Source organism: Xyrauchen texanus, chromosome 18 (assembly GCF_025860055.1).
Source record: "Xyrauchen texanus isolate HMW12.3.18 chromosome 18, RBS_HiC_50CHRs, whole genome shotgun sequence".
NCBI lineage: Eukaryota > Metazoa > Chordata > Actinopteri > Cypriniformes > Catostomidae > Xyrauchen > Xyrauchen texanus.
Window position 1 is genome coordinate 39,663,904 of NC_068293.1, and position 19,335 is coordinate 39,683,238.

A 19,335-nucleotide genomic window follows, 5' to 3' on the forward strand; every position below is an offset into this window, starting at 1 on the left:
TTTAAGATGACATTTATTTGATGAATATAAAACAGAAAGTAAGGTCTCTCTTTGGCGTAGGTCTGGCAGTCCGAAGAAGTTATACTTGGACCCGTCATATCCTGCCGGAGATTGCAGGCAGGAGTGTGGGGCCTACACTCATGCAGGACGGGACTCAACTGGTGATGGTGGGTTGGTGGAGGTTGCCGTTTTAGCACACTGAAACAGCAACGTGATAGATGGAGTGGTGGTGGTGTAGTGGTCTAAGCACATAACTGGTAATCTGGTAATCAGAAGGATGCTGGTTCGAGCCCCACAGCCACCACCATTGTGTCCTTGAGCAAGGCACTTAACTCCAGGTTGCTCCGGGGGGATTGTCCCTGTAATAAGGGCTCTGTAAGTTGCTTCGGATAAAAGCGTCTGACAAATGCATAAATGTAAATGTAAATGTAGATTGTGAGCAGATTTAAAAAGCAATGGCTTACATGTGATTGGCTGGGAAATACCCAGCTAATGGTGATGTACAGCTGCTAGTCTTCCCGCTAGAACTACGCTGCGCTTACATTTCTGTATAGAGGAAGCATATTGCCATTTGTGAACCCTTTAATGGATGTACAGTACTTTGCAAAAGTTTTAGGCACTTGTGAAAAATGTTGCATAGTGAGGATGTCTTCACAAATAATGACATACATAGTTTTCATTTATCAATTAATGTCATACAAAGACCAGTAAACATAAAACAGCTAAATCAATATTCGGTGTGACCACCTTTGCCTTTAAAACAGCACCAATTCTCCTAGTTACACCTGGACACAGTTTTTCTTGGTTGTTGGCAGATAGGATGTTCCTAGCTTCTTGGAGAATTCGCCAGAGTTTTTCTGTCTATTTATTCTCAATTGCTTCTGTCTCTTTATGTAATCTCAGACAGACACAATGTTCAGTGGGAGGCCACGTCATCTGTTCTTCTATTCTAATCTTTTCTATTTGCAAAAGTAATGTTTGGGAGTCTAACACTTATATTTCCTATTGACACAGAAGATATAAATAACCATCTTAAGACAAATGCTTTTACGAAACGTCTTATTTGCCTAAGAATTTTGCACAGTACTGTACTTCAATGGTGACTGAACATCTTTTGTGTTGCATTTCTACATTAGCCTAAAATTCCTTTATTTTGTTGCCAATATGTGGTTAGTACTTGGTGTACAATCATTGCGGTTATTTCAAATAAATACATTATGAAACTAAAAACAACAGGCCTAGCTTCAAGGCACATAAAGTGGCCATTTCTGTTTACAAATGCAGTACAGCTCATAAATCATTTGTGGGTCTTTGATGGTCCGGTAATAGGAAAAGGAAGTGAATGGTGAGTGCTCCTCAGAGACAGGAAGCACACAGGGTTAGCTATTGAACTGATGCATGTGTCTGTTGGTTTCATCTTGAAATGAGCCTGAGAGAGTTAACTTGACTTGAGGCGTCGGGACTACAGTGACTAAGGGTGCTTTCACACTTAGTTTGATTGCTTGGACCAAACGTAAGTTTGTTTCCTCCCACTCCCCCATCCCTGAAGGTCTCTGTTCACATCATCTAATTTGGTCTGAACTGCGGTCTGATTGTGTCATCAACGTGAGTGCAAGCAGCCACTGTTTACTGCTGTAACTAGGTAACAACTCAAGATGAGAAGTGTTATTAAAGTATTAATCTCTTTGGATTTACCACCAAAACTTTACATTTATAGAATGACATGGATGCATTGAAGGTGCATTGATGTGATGAATGTTAGCTTCTGTTTGCCACAAGGTCACGGATGTGTTGCAAATAGATGTGAAGAACGTGAGCTGGTCTCTAAAGGGGATTTATTTGGGGACAAGCTAGTGAGAAACAAGCGGTTCACTTCCACGATTTGGCACAATTGTGTTCAGATCACTAGGAAACCACACTGGAGTTCACATGAACCGTACCCCATACCACCTTTTCAAGCGGAATCTAGTGTGGTTTGCGACTAAGCATCGGATTTCGGAAAACGGCATTCACATCACCCAAATAAAACGACCTTTGACTCCATTCGAACATGGGTGCACACCAAAAGTGAAAAGCACCCTATAAATCTGTAAGGGAAGTGAACCTCTGGCAAGAGCTGGGCTCAACAATGAGTTTTTCTACTGACCCAGTGGGGATAGTTTTTCAGTATTTTGTATTGCCCCACCACAAATGTTTTTTTTTTATAAAATGTTTAGAAAAATTTCAAAAGTGAGATTTTGTCTTCTAGGTTTTAGGACTACAACCCAGACAGCTCTCTTGACCACACATAATTGGTTTTTAATTTGGTACTAGATAGATAAAGACAAACTTTTAGATTGTTTAAAAGTTTAAAAGATAGATAGATTTTATTGACAGTTTGAATTAAAAATGTCTTTGCTCATTTGAACATTCTGTAAATATAAGTATTTGGTATTTTTGATTGTCTGCTGTGGAAAAACCAAAATCCTGATCACTTAGAAAAGTTATACCCACCCAAGTCAGAACAGCCTGAAGGTCTGTACCAAGTTTGGTGGATGTTGCTTGAAAGTTTTATGATGAGTTACAGTAAGAAATTGTTCCCTTGGTTAAGGAACTCAAACTAACTAGTCTATAGAATAGAATAGTCAAGCTAACATAATAATAATACTTCAGTGGAAAATGCAGTTTACTACACACAGATCTCTTAAGCCCAAAGTATACTTTGGTTTTGATGCAAACACTACGTAGTCAAACGCTAGCCTTTCGAAGTATACTTAATTTGACTGTGCCCGCATACACAGGTGATTGACACATGCAGGCTTCAACTGTTATGAGATACTTCAGGAGTTTAGATGCATACAGATGTCTTTATATTCCTTCAGACACGTCTTATACATATTCAGGTATATCCTGACCTCCTCACACGCGCACTCTTGACGGGCACATACACCGTTGTTTCGACCTTCGTCTCCTGTTGTTTAACGGCGATTACATCTATTTCAAGAGCTTTTTCGTGAGAGCAACAGCTCAGTTGTGAGTGTTGCCACCTTGTGTACCCACTAATTAGTGCAAATAATTCCAGACACATGGGCATTCTGCACATTCAGAATACGGGCGGTTAGAAAATCATACCTCACGCATTCAGTGCTCAAGCACGCTGATGACAAAATTTGCATCACACATCCTGTACATAGACGCCTAGCGTTCATGTCTAACTGAAGTATACTTTAGGTTTAGACTTTGATCTGTGCTGTAACAGACAGATTTGGTTCAACTATGTTCAGATTCAGAAAAAACTGAGTGTAAATATTATCCAAATTTGGCTGGACAATGAAAAAACCTTTGTGCCTCCTCAGAAACTTCTTAAGAGACAATTACTTACCTACCTTAAAGATCATAATGCCCCCCCAAAATTGTAACTAGTAAAATAACAATGTCCCTGGATGTAGTGACAATGCTGCATTGGCCAAACAAGGCAAGTCACAGTTCAGTCAACTGCCCATGGGCCATCTGGCCATCTTTTTGTTGAGCCCTGCAGAATAATGCTCAAGGGCTTCTTCTCTTACACACAGGCTTGAGCAATTACGGGTCAGTACTCCTGAAGTGTGTACAATTTTAAGGATCTCATGTTGCATCCCCAGGTGAGCACCATTTATCTTTATTTGGTGATGTGCAGGACTATTCATTTTTGCCATGATGCCCTGAGCATGCACTGCTATATTAATAATAGTTTTGCAGGTCAAGTGAATCATTCGATGAAAATAGTCTGCTGCTGCTGCTCTATAAATATGTCAGATAGGGCAATTCCTGCTGTGCTCATATACTGATGGAAGTGTGCGAAGGGGTAAAAACCCCCAAATTATTTGCATTTAGTCTTGCAAGCAAAACAAACTGGGAAATAATGCCTCTTTAACAGCTGTTTGTGAACAAGTATTTAAATGTGTTCTATCAATGAAATGAATGCTGGTGTAATTAACATGTTTTGCATATAGTAACGGGACATCAAAAATAGTAGGCATGCTATCACCATTACAGATGAGGTTTGGGTCAAATTAGTCTTTGGGCCCTATTTTAAGTGAGCTAGCGCTTAAAACATATTTAAAAAATGTAAATTACACCTCAGACGAAAAGAACAACCTCTCAAAATCCATACATTTTACCTTCTCCATTAACTTCTTCCGTCAGCCCCTTGTGCAGTGACTTACAAATCGCTCTACCGCAGGTGGAAAAATACTAATACAGAGCAAATTAGATCATAAATACAATTGTAAATGTAAACATAATAATAATAAAAATATACCATGACCATTTTACATAAATCTCTTAATTTATTTTTTTAAACGGCTACAACTGTGATTGTCAGGGATTTTTTGTAATGTTCCACTACACAGTGTTTTCAGACTTTGGACATGAACTTTATAACCACCTGCTGGTGGAATCTCCAAACTGCAAATGCAGGAACTGAGTTTAGACTTTACTCTGAAAACTGATGTGCTTTTGAAACATGTTAGCGCAATTACCTTTTTCTCAGTAGTGAAATAGAGAATTGTGCTTTGTGCCACTTCAATAACATACAATAAACCCACAGTTTGCATGCATACACCCACCAAAAAATGACCTCTTGCACTGTGCTGGCATGGAAATTGCACTCGGAATTAGCGCTCTCACGAAAATTAGATAAGACATTGCACACGGAGGTTGCGCGTAGTGCTGCACTTAGCCCGGGCATGAAAATAGAGCCCATAATGTTTCCAAGGCAGCAGAATTGTGATCTTTCAGGGGAGAGAAAAAAAGAGTCTCGATCCTCTACTGCAGTTTTGATCAGAGTGAAATGCTTTTGACATTTATTATGCCATCATGAAACTGATTAAGAAGGATGATATTAGAATGATATCCAACAGATATCCAACAGTAAGCCGTTTATTTTGGATAAATGCAATGTTTTGGTCCGAGTGCTCATTTCTAGCTGGTAACATGCAGCGAATGTCTATGGTGTCTTCAGTGACTGCCTCAGTGATGACGCAAACTCAAGATGAGTCATCAACAGCTCCAGCTCCATTAGAGATTTTTTTTCATACAGTAGACACTGGCAATGATCAAAAATACAGAAACGACAATTCCAAATAATTTCAAAATTATTTTAGAGAGAAGGGGCATAAATTATACGCAGTAAAAAATTCTCTCCATCAACTTTAGAAAAACAGGCACAGACACATATGATCACGCACATAGTACTACACACTATTTCCAGTCAAAGGTTTGCTTGAAAGAATATTTCACCCAAAAATGCTAATTCTGTCTTCAGTTACTCACCCTTGTGACTTTGGAATCTCTATGTTATAGGGCAGGGGTACTCAATTCAAGTTCCAAGAGGTCCAGTCTCAACATTTCTTTCCCAGCAAAGGTCTGGATAATATGTAGCTAGAAAATGATGCATCTTTTTATTAAACGTTTTTTTATAACTTCCATGTTGGCATCAATGGTACTTTGTAAAAGAATAAAACAAATCCTAAATGGTCAAAATAGTCTCTTTAAAACTGGACAGGGATGAGGACATCGGGGGCCCATAGACAGCTAGTGGGGTCTGAGAGATCTTTTCTACCAAAAGATTAAAAGATTTCATAAAGAACTTCTGAGTCGAGGACATAAATTTGATATGAATAGGAAAAGATAAGATCAACAGTTCGTTCTGAAGCTGAATGACATCAGTATAGTTTTTGTGTTGAAATATTATTACATTCAGAATCTGTACCTACAGTATGGATGGGATATAGGAGGCCTGTTGACCTATAAAAATACTGTATGGGGGTTCAGGGGTGTCCCCTGAGAGTCTGAATGGACCATTTTTATATTTTCCTTAAAGTGAGAATCTACTAACAATAAACAAACAATTTACATAACCGTGAAGGATGAAAATACTGTTTGCTTAATTGAAGTATAAATTGGCTTTCCTTGCCATTATGCCATGATGACATCGCTTATTATTTTTCACAAAATTAGAACAAAAATCTTTGCTTATTATGAAAGGCTCGGAACATGCAGATTAATAAAGCTAAACATTAAAACATTAGAGTCTAAAGGGGCCACGTTATCTTGATCTGACACAAACCTGTCTTAGCTGAACCATCTGAATCACATATCAGACAGATGAACATAGTTTGACTTGTTTTTAAGCGAAAGATGCCAGTATTGTTAGCGGTATCTCCACTACTGTTGTTAAAATAACCGCACATGCAACTCATACTTACAGTACAGTACATGAGGCTTTATGCGGCGCTCTCACGGAGAGAGACGACGGGCGCGGAGCGGGAATAAAATGCGTTCAATGCCAGAGAATAAAGCACGTAGTGCTGGACGTGCTTTATTCCCACTCTAGAGAGAAAAATTACTCTCTAGCGCTGAACGCTTTTTATTCCCACTCCACGCAAGTATACATGTAAGCTTACACAATCACTTAGCCTGGTGTCAGATAACTTGCAGAAAGATTCTTGTGATGATTTTGCATTTTTGTGTGAAATATTTCTTCGTTGATAGAAGACTCCTGCCTGCGCTGATGTTTTTTTGTGAGTATAACCTTGTGTGCAATCATGCTATATGCCCGTACATCAGCACTGCTCTGATGACCTACAGCACAAGGCCTGCGACCGAATCACAGCAGTGCTGATGTAGGGCCATATAGCATTATTGGGGAGTTTAGGAAAAAAATGTATGGTCCCAAAAAATGCATTTGTACATGGAACTACTTTCTTACGCGACGGATCAGAATCTGCCATTGCTGATTCAAACCAAATGATGCGTTCAAGCCTCTCAAAAAAAAAAGTGGTGGTGGCATAGTGGGCTAAAGCACAAAACTGTTAATCAGAAGGTCACTGGTTCGATCCCCACAGCCACCACCATTGTGTTCTTGAGCAAGGCACTTAACTCCATGTTACTCTGGGGGGATTGTCCCTGTAATAAGTGCACTGTAAGTCGCTTTGGATAAAAGTGTCTGCCAAATGCATAAATGTAAATGTAAAGCTGTGATGAGCCTTAATGCTGAAGTTGTTAATTTAAAGCCGTTTAAAGCCATTTCATAGCTTTAGTAGTGTAGTATTAATACAAGCAATCACGGAGTGCGGTTGAATATAAACACTGAGTGACGCTGACTCACTTCATGTCTCCTATTACACAAAAAATTGTCTTTTGCCTCCTACTGCTGGCTAAAATATTTAATGTCACAAAATTAAATGTAAAGAAACAGACAGCTCTTAACACATCTGCACTGCTCTTACAATTTGGAACGACATGAACACAAGCAGAGTGATACACAGTGAGACCATCAGTACTCATGGAACGGCTCTCATCCATTCAGATTCGAGGACTGGAATTAACTGTTGTGTGAGTGTAAATTATACAGTGTATATATAGTGTTTACACACGCTCACACATTATGGTGTGTATACACTGTTTGTTCAGGTAACCAAAAAAATACATGTCTGCATCTCTTATTTATTCACATTCAAATCCCCAACTTGTTCATTGCAAAGTTGTGCTCCAGTCAGTCTTTGAGGGCAGCTAGTGCTTTACAAAGGACAGACTTATGAGTCAGTGCTTGGAAGTGAATGAGAACAGTTAATTTCCTTAAAAGATTTGTTAAAAAACATGTTGTTAACAACAAAAGCATGGCTACTTCCTGGATTGTTCTAAAAATGTACCTCCTTCTGTCACTTACTATTTTTAATTCCTAAAGTTTCCCGTTCGTTTCAGGTTATGCCACCCCACAGACTGTCTGGAAATCCAGCCGTAAAAGAGAAGGGCTGATCCCAGACCCCCTGTGTTCCCGCTGCTGCGCCCCTCCCTGTCCCCATGGCAACAGGAGGACATGCCCCCGAGACAGATGTGTTGATCAACCTGCATCAGGTGAGACATTGCTATTGGTTTTAGTCCTTCTTGTGAGTTTTATTCTATATAATGAAGCAGGTTTTTTGTGGATACATTTTTTTTTAATTGATTATATACATCTTGTGTATGCTTCTCATCTGAGACGTGCATTTGTGCAGCGCGACTGAAGCCTGGTTTTCAAGCGAGTGTGTTCGGTGTGGTGCAATCAGTGTGAGTCATCACAAAATCACTTATGCAAGGGTTCCTCTCTAAATTCAACAAGACTAGTTATAATATCCTGATGATTCCCTTGAGTAAAACACTTTACTGAGTTGGCACTGTATTTCCTACTCCATAACAGACATTGTTTTCCTTGCGTCAGGCTCCTAATAATTAAAGTCATCTTTAGGAATATCTGAAGGCAAACAAGGCCAGTTTATTTTCTAATATAAAACATAATTCAAACAGAACAGATGTTAGACAGGAGGAAAACTTTGCCCATAATATGAAACCCCTTTTATGTATTTGCCCTTATATTTACAGTGCAATGCCATAGGTACAGGTAAGACCATGGATGGCTCCTCATTTCTGTGGTTAGGTCAATGTAGCTAGTCTTTCTAAATAAAAATATGATAGCAATAAGGTGTTAATTCAATTAAGATTAGTTTGATTTCACATAACACCTTAAAGTAAAACATTCTGTGTTAAATTCAAAAGGTTCCAAATACATAGATGGTGAAAAATAGGAGGAGGGCTGGAACGCATGCCCGGTCCCCAATCAGCCTGATGGGGGCGCGCAAGGGATAAAGGCGGCCGGTGACGAGAGAGAGAGAGAATTACAGGCAGCTGCTCTGTGTTTATGTTTGTGTGTTTTTAGTTTATTTCTTCATTAAACTATTATTTATATTGCCGGTTCTCGCCTCCTCCTTTCCCATTAACCGCTTTACATTGGTGCCAAAACCTGGGAGGGAGGAGGGATGCCCGTCGCGGAGTCCTCGACACGGCCGTCCACCCAGGGGAACGCCGCTGTCATCCACCGGGGGACGGAGTAGCCCGACCGCCCGGACACGGGGAATGGACGCCGTCTGTGAGGCGAGTGGGGACTGGACTCCCCGACTGCCTGGAGCAATGGAGCCGCTGCCAGGGGCGGAGGAGTGCCCTGCCGTCCCCCAGAAACGCGGGGAACAGCCGCCGTCCGCGAGTGGAGGACGGAAGCGACTCCCCGACCGCCTGGAGCGGTAGGGCCACTGCCAGGGGCAGAGGAGTGTCCCCACGAGTCGCCAGGAACGAGGAGGGGTGTTCTGTCCGCCGGGGGTCGTAGGTCTGACTCCGGTCCACCCGGGGAGGAGCGGCTGCCGTCCGCCTGAGAGGGTGGAGGAGTGATCGAGGACCACGTGACGGTGCATCAGAGAACTGGTGAGTGAGTTTTATTAATTTTTTTTTTTCTCTCTGTCGCTCCGTGTTGGCCTTTGTACCTCGCCTATTTTGTTTTTTGTTGTTTTTACCCTCCTGTATCCTCTCTCCCGGGGGGCTCCCTGGCCTGAGCCGAAATATACTTTTTACCTCTAATACTGTTTTCATTGTGTCTGGATCAGTTACATAGTCTTCATTCACAGAAAGCAACATGCAACAGAAATGTGTGATGCAGCAGTTTCCTTCAGGATCAAAGCACGTTTCATTTTTGACATCATGACTGTCTTGTCATGGAAGTCGTAGCGTTTTCAAATTACACGCTGAATCGGTGATAGGGGTGAACACATTACAAAACATTTCACTATTGACAAATCCCCGACGACAATGCCCGGACTCCAAATTACATTTCACAACAGAGTACACGTGATAAGTGATATGAGATACGAAAACAAATGCATGATCATATGTTCTGCATTTCAGAATATGATGTGTATGTTTTGAATCACATATTGGCATCATATATTTGATTGGTTACAATATGATAAAGTACCTCCTACTGTAAAATCTACCTATTTGCTCACCTGACTGTCAAGAGAATTGGCAATTTTTCTCCAACACTTCTCTTTCTCCACCCAGTTGCGGTACATTTCAGATGAAGCATCAAATAGGCACTGGTGCTCCTGTCAATGTTCCACAAATCTTTCCTCCATTTCTTCGGTCCAATGAGACTTTTTTGATACCGCAGCCATGCTAGTTGATGTCAAGTCAAGTCAAGTCAATTTTATTTGTATAGCGCCTTTCACAACACACATCGTTTCAAAGCAGCTTTACAGAAGATCAGCATTAATGTTCCTAACCCCATAAAAGAAAACCACATAGGGCTTTTACATAACCTTACCACACATTGTCAGTTTATTAAGCATAGTCAGTGTGAGGTCATGCACTTAAACGTGCTTGATGAGTGTGTTTACATGCACACCAATATGCTGATAACTATTAAAAACAAGCTTATTAAACATTCAGACATTGCAAGAAGTACATATTTACATGGGATTTTAAATCATTGGATTATTCTCTATTTTTTTAATCAAAACGCAAACAGTCATGACTCATAACACTTGCACACATTGGATAAGCTGGTAAGAGTGGCGGTACAGGGGTTTACATGCCATGTGACGGATCTGCAAAAAAAGTGTTTTTACATGATTTAGTCAGCTTATTAAGCATAACTGGTGTAAAAATATGCATGTAAATGTGCTTAATGAGTTCAAGACTTATTTGTGTCATTTTGAAGGTAGAAGACAACTAAGAGAAATTGAACAATTCTATACAGATTGACTGGTGCCAGCAAGTCTGAGTTTGTCGCATCTTTTGCCCAAGACTGGCCATTTGCTGAGGGACTACTCTTTTTATGATTGCCATGGAAACCCATGGAAATCCATTGTTCTTCAATACAACCAGCCTTTTATCACCCATCCATCGACGCAACAGACAAAGAACTTCCACAAGCCAAGCCAAATGACACCGACTTCCACTACAAACAATACAACGCAAGTACTTCCAGACTTTTGGTTAAATCTGGTGCTTTCTTAAATATAAATTGAGTTACCCAATCTCAAATCACGGCATACTAAATTAAGTTCTCATGTGTTAGTTAGATAGTTAATAAAGTTTTGTTTGTATTCAAAGAGAAGTTGACTGTGTATTTGATTAAATCATATGAGTCCCTTGAGATCTGTCGATCCTAAGCTACATGCTCATAAACAGTATTTCAATCTATTTGTGATCGATTCAACCTCACAAGCAATCGCTCATATTCATGACAATTCACTCCAGTCACATCAAAATTATCTACCTGTTTTTAAACTTCAAAAGATATCTCCAGATGACTCCAAAACCCGACAGATCACAGTAGACTCCGAATATTACCGCAACGTCCCAAGAAACATATTAACGCTAGAGCACTATTTCCAAATTATCATTATTCTGCACCAGACTTTTAGCCATTGATGGAGGTGTTGTGTTGTTAGTTGTGTTCATCTCTGCTAATATTGTGATGATGCTTGGAAACCATACATTTTTGCATTTCAAAATAAGAGAGTTAGACATGCATTTACATATAGAAAGTAGAGCGACTTAAACATCTCGAATGGGAGATGGTTGCTACGCTGTTTCCTGAGCGACGGCAGGGTAGGGGCTGGTGGCGCAGTGCCAAGCAGGGAGGCACAGGTGCTGGGTTACATGCAATGGTTGGGCACACAGGCTGTACAGAGGACAATAGCTTCAGTCCTGACCTCAGTCTCATTTGACACTTGGGATGCACAGATCCCAGCCTGTGTTCCTGCATGTAGATCTGAATAACCTTTTTTGTGTACGCTTGCATTTGTGGATGTGTGTATTGTGTGAAAGATAAAATGTTTATTAGACTCGCTGAAACCTGATCACTGTGGACTCTCAAGTTGGATAGCTGTTGTTAGGTCAGACATTCCAGAAACTGTTTAAAAGCTTGCAATTATCCCTTATGCAAAAACTCTCAGCCTAATAAATGTGAAATAATAATAATAATAATAATAATAATAAATAAATTAATATATGAGTGTAAAGGTAGAGCTTATGCTAAAACCCTCAGCCTAATAAATGTGAAACCAAAAATTAAAAACAATATACAAATAAATAAATATGAGTATATAGGTAGAACTTATGCTAAAACCCTCAGCCTAATAAATGTGAAACCAAAAAAAAAAAAACTTTTTATAAATAATAATAAATAAATAAGTATAAAGGTAGAGCTTATGCTAAAAACCTTAGCCTAATAAATGTGAATTTTTTTTTTATGAAAGAATAATAAAATAAATACAAATATGAGTATAAAGGTAGAGCTTATTCTAAAACCCTCAGCCTCATAAATGTGAAACAAAAAAATTATGAAAAAAAAAAAATATATATATATATATATATATATATATATATATATATATATATATATATATATATATGAGTATAAAGGTAGAGCTAAGTGATATATTGAATATTCACAATAAATAAAAATTCAAGATTTTGCTATATAAAATTAAGCAACATTGTAAAAAATTGCAATGATTTTAATTCACTTTTTTTTGGCCATTAAAATTCCTAAAGAAGCAAAAACAGTTTTACAAGAATCAGTTTAAAATTATTCATATATTCATTCTGTATATCGTACTTATTCATATTTTTTTGGTAAAAAATAATGTAGATAGATTTGCTGTTTATCACTATATATTGTTATATTGGTGCATACAATGAAAATGATTAAATATAATTTAATCTTGATTAATTTATCTAGATTTAGTTCCTTTGATATATAAATAAACCTTTTTTTTTATAGCTAAGGGCATAGCAATGGCCCAACATTCACAAGGCTGCTTTCAAGAAGTGCATGTGGTTTATACAGACACATAGCATTTATATTTTTGAATACTTTAATCTTAATACTGACACTAAACTACTGAATATCCACATATTAACAGCATATCTTATGGGTGCTAAGTGTCCTTCAGAAGGGCAATAATGACATTTGTGAGACCAGGATTGTGGAAGAGTCATGGGACCACCTGCCGTCAAACTAGAGACATTACTGATCGTATACCTGTCCTAAGATGTATGAATAAATGATCAGGGCTGGTGTTTTGAGAGAGCAGCTTCATCAAAGGCATTCAGGGATGTGGTAATTGGTTGATGTTCCGCTGCAGTCCTGCGGTGCTGTCAGCTCTGGCAGTTGTTACTCCTCACTTATTGATGTCAGTGTTTCAAAGGGCTGCTCGGCTTTCAGAGGGGAGGGTTTATATCAGAGCACAGCCCCCTGATATTACAAAAACATCTGCTTAATGCTGGGTGCACACTGGATGATTTTTATGGTCCTTTATGATTGTTGTTTCTCAGACTGTCAGGTTTGCTTATATTCTCTTTACCGTAAAATGTCTGGACATTTTACTTTTCCCATTATTTTTATTATGATTTTCATTAGCGTAACAGTCATTTAAGTTCATTTAGTCATTTACAAGTACTACAAAGTTTTACAAATATATTTTTAAGTTGCCGTAATGAAAGTATCTTAATTAATATCCATCTTTTTTCATATTGTTGCAATGAGAATTGGGTTGTCACAAAAATAATGTCACAATTAGGGTTGAAAATGTTAAAATATTTTTAGGGCTGTCAATCGATTACAATTTTTAATCGAATTAATTACATGGTGTCCTGATTAATTAATCTCGATTAATCGCATATACAAACATTTGCTGAGAAAGCCCTTCATATAACAATAACTCAATATATAAAGATTATACATATTTATATCAGTATATAATTATACATAGTTATCTTTAAATATAAAAATTATATATATATATATATATATATATATATATATATATATATATATATATATATATATATATATATAAATATTCAGATAATTAAAATGCATTATATTCTTGTAGCGGAAGAGTTAATCATTAACTCTTTCCCCGCCAGCGTTTTTAAAAAAAGTTGCCAGCCACCGCCAGGGTTTTTGACGATTTTCGCTAAATTTTAATGGCCTGCAGAATATTTTCTTCCATGAATATATGAAGATGCTATATATCAAAATAAAGATCTGAGCCTCTGCTTTTAGGCAAAAAAAAAACCGATTTTATTTTATCTTCATTTGTTCTTTTTTTATTGCCACTTGAACAGAGGTAGGTTTTGTCAAAAACAACACTTCGGACAAAAAGCTGAGAAAAAGGCATTTTTATCAAACAAGTGCTTTAGTATTAGTATGGTGTTCCACTTCACGTTTGAGACGATCGCAGTCTGTTTCTTTGATCAAAGAGTTGCGTACTCTTTCAAAACATGCGTCGTGGTCTTCCTTACCGTATACCACCTAAAACACGGATACCCGGAAAATTCCGTGTTTGGCGGGGAAGTGTTTTTTCATAAAACCCAGAAAATTCCGTGTTTGGCGGGGAAAGAGTTAATAAGACAATACAAAAAGTGACTTTAGAATACAATGTATTGTTTAATACCATATTATTGATCATGAGTCAATCATTGGCACACAGTTCACAGCAATCCATTTCACAAGTGAATTTGTCAATCAGTTCGAGATTTATTATGAGGGCTTGTTTAAGGACCGTCAATGTACACCTGCGTCAGACATGCTTGTGTAGCGTCTCGGGTGTGTTGTGTCATAAACTTAAAATGTTTAGGTCACTGTGTCAAGTTAAATAGAGTTTAATACTCAATCTTTAAACACATCTTGAGATCCCTTAGTTCGGAACGCAAGAACGTAACGCATGTTTGTTGTTCTGCCTACTGACGTGTTTTCTTCACTGTATAAACTGTGCATTGCTCAAACAGCTGAAATTTCACTTACTGCCTTCTGGAGTAAACAGGTGGTACTACAAGCTTGCATTTCTCAGGAATCTTTCTTATTATGGTCCGTGGGCATGCGATTAATTGCGTAAATGTTTTTATCGCGTTATTTTTTGTAAAATTAATCGCACTGAATTAACGCGTTAAATCGACAGTCCTAGATATTTTCTTAATCGACAATCGTTAATATTAATGAATGAAAAATAATAAACTGTAAGTGGTGTACAGCTTAAAATAAAAACATTCAAGGCAAATATTTTTCTTCAATCAAAGCTTTTTTAATACTATGTTACATTTTTAACTGATGAACTATTCTGTTGCAAACTTGAAAACATAACCATTAAAGAAAAAATCCTTGCTGTAGAATTCCTTACATTACGGAAGCCCTGAACTGCAAGGTGGAAAAAAATATAAAAAAACGGTGACATTTTTTTTGTGTGTCTGTTCGTTCCTGAGCCTAAGTCTGAAAAAAATTATCTCTTAAAATGTTTTTTTCTCTCTAAAAAATAAATAAATAAATTCTCTTACATTTTTTTTTTTCTCTTCAAAAAAAGGAATGTGGTACCAACCTTGGCCACCAGGTAAAAATATCAGTAAACATGTAATCTTATTCTTTTAATGCTTTCTCACATATGTCTTATGTCTCATGTCTCACGGTAGCGTAGTGGGCTAAAGCACCTAAGGTTGATGGTTCGATCCCCACAGCCACCACCATTTTGTCCTTGAGCAAGTCACTTAACTCCAGGTTGCTCAATGGGGATTGTTCCTGTAATAAGTGCTCTGTAAGTTTTTTGGATAAAATTCATAAATGTAAATGTCATGTGCAGACTTTCATGGTGAAATATAATTATAATAATATATTTTAATATAACAATGTATCTATGCTTTTGAAACATACTGTCTACTGCAGAAGTGAAGAGTTCCAGGTGAAGAAGGTCAAATAACTATCCAAATATTGTTGGTCTATCTAAACATGAGCTAGACAGTTATGCCAATGTAAAATGCCCAAACAAATTGGTGAGGGGTGAGGAATCACCTATAGTATCGCTCCCCGGCTTCCACCTGGGGGGAAAGATTTTATTAAAATGTATATTTTTTATAAAATTATGGCCTGATTTTAAATTTAATGGTTTTAATTATTTGTAGTTTAGAAATTTTGTTTGAGAGAAAAACATTTCTTGAAGAGAATTTTTTTTTTTAAAGACTTAGGCTCAGGGACGAACTAAGACACAATTTATTATTATTATTTTTTTTCACCTTGCGGTTCAGAGCTTCCGTAAAACATGAAACAACCACAGAAGGAAGTATATGCATGTACTGAATGTAGCCTACTATTTAAAAAATAATTTCAATAAATACACTTAAATAATGTGAGTTTTGATGTTATATCGATTAAATTATAAACAACATATCATCGATAATCGATTACATCGAATTACCATTGGAATGTAAAAAAAAAATCAAATAATAAAAATAAATTATATATATATATATATATATATATATATATATATATATATATATATATATATATATATATATATATATTAATGGCTCTAAAAAATAGGCTTCATTTTATATATGCAAAATATAATTTCTTATTTGTTTCAATTTTTTTTTTTTTTTTTTTTTGGTAAAATAGGACCAGAACTAGGGATATGCATATGCAATTAATTGACTAATCAAGAACTCATTCAGCAAAAACCTATCTGTTCAAAATACTAATCGAATATAGTAAATTAAATTTCCGTTTGTACTGAATTTGGTATCACTGAGGCAATGGACAAGTGAGAATTGAGCGTGTGTTTTGTGGTGAAAAACTTGCAAATAAAACATGAATGAATAGACTAGACGTGTGATTGAGCGAGATAAAGTATAGCAGCATTTATTCTCCATTTCTTTTCAATGTTAACAGACTGGCTGATTACAAGAGATATGACACATTTCAGTTAGTTGTACTCTTTAAACATAACCTCTGATATTCATTCATGATTTTTTTCATGCTACACTGGAGAGTGCATTGTGCCACTCAGTTTGAATGTGCGGCTGCCGCAGTCTGTCACACAAAGCATTATAGAGCATCAAACAATATTTAAGGTTTAGATTTCATGATAAAATTGACCTCATTTGAAGGTGCTAAAGTAGAGTTTCTCCAGAACACTTGTTCTGGTAATAATGATGGAGCTTGCCACATTTGTGGATTTGTAGCTATGGAAAATCACATGTTATACACAGTCTATAAGCAATTTGGCAAGTTCTCTGGAACAGACATCCCCCCCCAACAAAATCAGTATATTTGGCGGTTGGGGTTCCGACGTTCCACCACTCTGATTACATAATCATAGGATTATCGCTGGCATATCGTCTTTTCCAACAACGTAACACATATAGGCCTAGCTTTGGTCCTTCATATTGTACTGAAGAGCCATCAAAGCACCAAACACCCTCAGATGGTGGGTAAACCCATGGAGTGTTTCACCGCGCCGTTTTGTTGTCCGTTCTGTATAACGCGCCAGCTCATTTTAGCTAATCATGGCCCATTCGGCCTGTTTCGCGGACGACCCACCAGCCCGCTCAATTCTCCCGATGGCCAGTCCTCCCCTGATCGGCCCCAAAGTGCCTCGGCCCACCGGGAAAATGCTCGGTATGCCAGATTTCCAGTCCATTGATTCTAAACCACTGCAAATAACATTGTAAATAAAACCTGCTACGACAACAGGAGTACACCTAAATAGAATGCTGTAATTGAGACTTTTTAATTGCCTTTATTACCTTTGCTGTTTGTTAGTCTAAATAGACACGTAAACTTGTTTGTTGCACAAGCGGTTGTAAGTTGAAGTAATAATGTATTGCCTAATAATGCGTGGAACTACAAAATGCTCATAACCAAACCAACAATTATTTGTTGCATTTTTTTACAGTGCATACTGTATATGTAACCTCACCAACATATAATATCTATTATCATGAAATGAACTGACATATTGAGAGTAAGTGTGGTTGGATCGCTTTAGACACTAATCTTCTCAGCACGGCAATAGATACCAGATTAATTGCACCGTGTTGACCTGCATGCTGATTTCCATTTAGGATGTTATGACTGCGCCAAACAGATCGTCAGATCACATTTCAGTGTTTGTATAGAGCGAACTGAATGTTGTTTACATGTTGCCAGTTACAGTGATTTTTGACAGCGACAACAGCACTATTCATGTTTTCTATCTATTCCAATATTGTCATTTTACTGAGTGGTTGCTGCAGTAAATGGCTTAATCCTTGTAAAATCCTTGTAAAATTTAACAGGCTCTTTGATAAAGAAATATTGACAATTACATCATTAGTGGACAATTACAATGTTCGAATATATGTTATCCATATCGGCTGATATCTTTATGCAGCAGACATTGTCATACAACATAGACAAACAAAATCTGTTACTGTTGTACATTTGCGAATAATCAGCATTCCTTATGTGGATGCAGGGTTTTCATATTGGAAAAGATCCCATAAACCTCCTTGCCAGCAGCGCCTCCCCTTTGAATTGACAGAAATAAACACAGAATGGAGAAGTCAATAGCAGTAAACGAGAAGATTTGGCCAGACAAAGTAAACAGAAAGTGCTCAGTGACTGATGCATTGATGTCTCCGAGCAACCAAGAGCTGCACGGTGCACACTGATGTCTTGCACGCAAATATTTGCCCAAATTTGATTTATATTTACTACAAAATCCAGTGCACAGCATGGACACTCTGGCTACATTCACACTGCAGCTGAATAAGGCCCCCCTGATCTGCTTTTGATCTGTTTTTGATGACTAGGTGAATGTCAAACTTCACAATTAATGACATTTTCAACTCCAATCTGGGCCACTTTTGAAATATCCTTTTTGCAATATGCGTATATCATGCTCTCAGGTCCTGAAAAGCAAAAATAAAATGCAACAACAAAATGGCTGTTGTACAATGTATGGTATAACATATATTTCCGTTAAATCATAGTTCATTATCATCTCATTTGAATAGACTACATATATACCCCCAAACAAAATGGTTATAGTTGCTATAGTTTTATGTATATGTTAATTATAAATGGTCTGCACTTATATAGCACGTTTTTAAGCCTTTACACTGCGTCTCATTCACCCATACACACACACATTCATACACCAATGGCAGCAGAGCTGCTATGTAAGGTATGTAAGCTAGCCTGCCATTGGGAGCAACTTGGGGTTCAGTGTCTTGCCCAAGGACACTTCGGCATGTGGAGTCGTGTGGGCCGGGATTCAAACCACCAACCCTGCGATTAGGGGCGACCCGCTCTACCAACTGAGCCACAGCCACCCCATAACTGTCATACATTATATCAGATTTGTATACTGAAGGCTTAAGAAATATCTTTTAACTTGCACTGTAAATAAGCTTGAAATACTTATACTTATTTGTAAGTTAAATCAAGTCAAATCAAAGACTCATCAAGTGTATACATTGTATTATAATTGTTATTTTTACATTGCTTCAAAAGCAATTCCCACAAGAATACAGAAACATGCATATTTCATGTATATTTCATGTTTTCATATATATATATCCCTGTTCGCCAATTATTTGTAGTCTTCTTATTTTTGGATAATTTGTAATCTACTGCTTGTCAAACACCGCAGGTTTCATGAAGGCACAAGCTGCCACATT

The 19,335-nt window shown here is 37.6% G+C and overlaps 1 protein-coding gene across 1 annotated transcript in view; it reads left to right on the forward strand.

Moving 5' to 3' along the window:
• slc4a3 (solute carrier family 4 member 3) overlaps nucleotides 1–19,335 on the forward strand; it is a 101,247-nt gene that overhangs the window by 13,606 nt on the left and 68,306 nt on the right. The window contains exon 2 of the mRNA XM_052148117.1: nucleotides 7,726–7,878. Coding sequence (XP_052004077.1) covers nucleotides 7,825–7,878 — 54 coding nt within the window. The 5' untranslated portion in view covers nucleotides 7,726–7,824. The remainder of the gene's footprint in view (nucleotides 1–7,725; nucleotides 7,879–19,335) is intronic.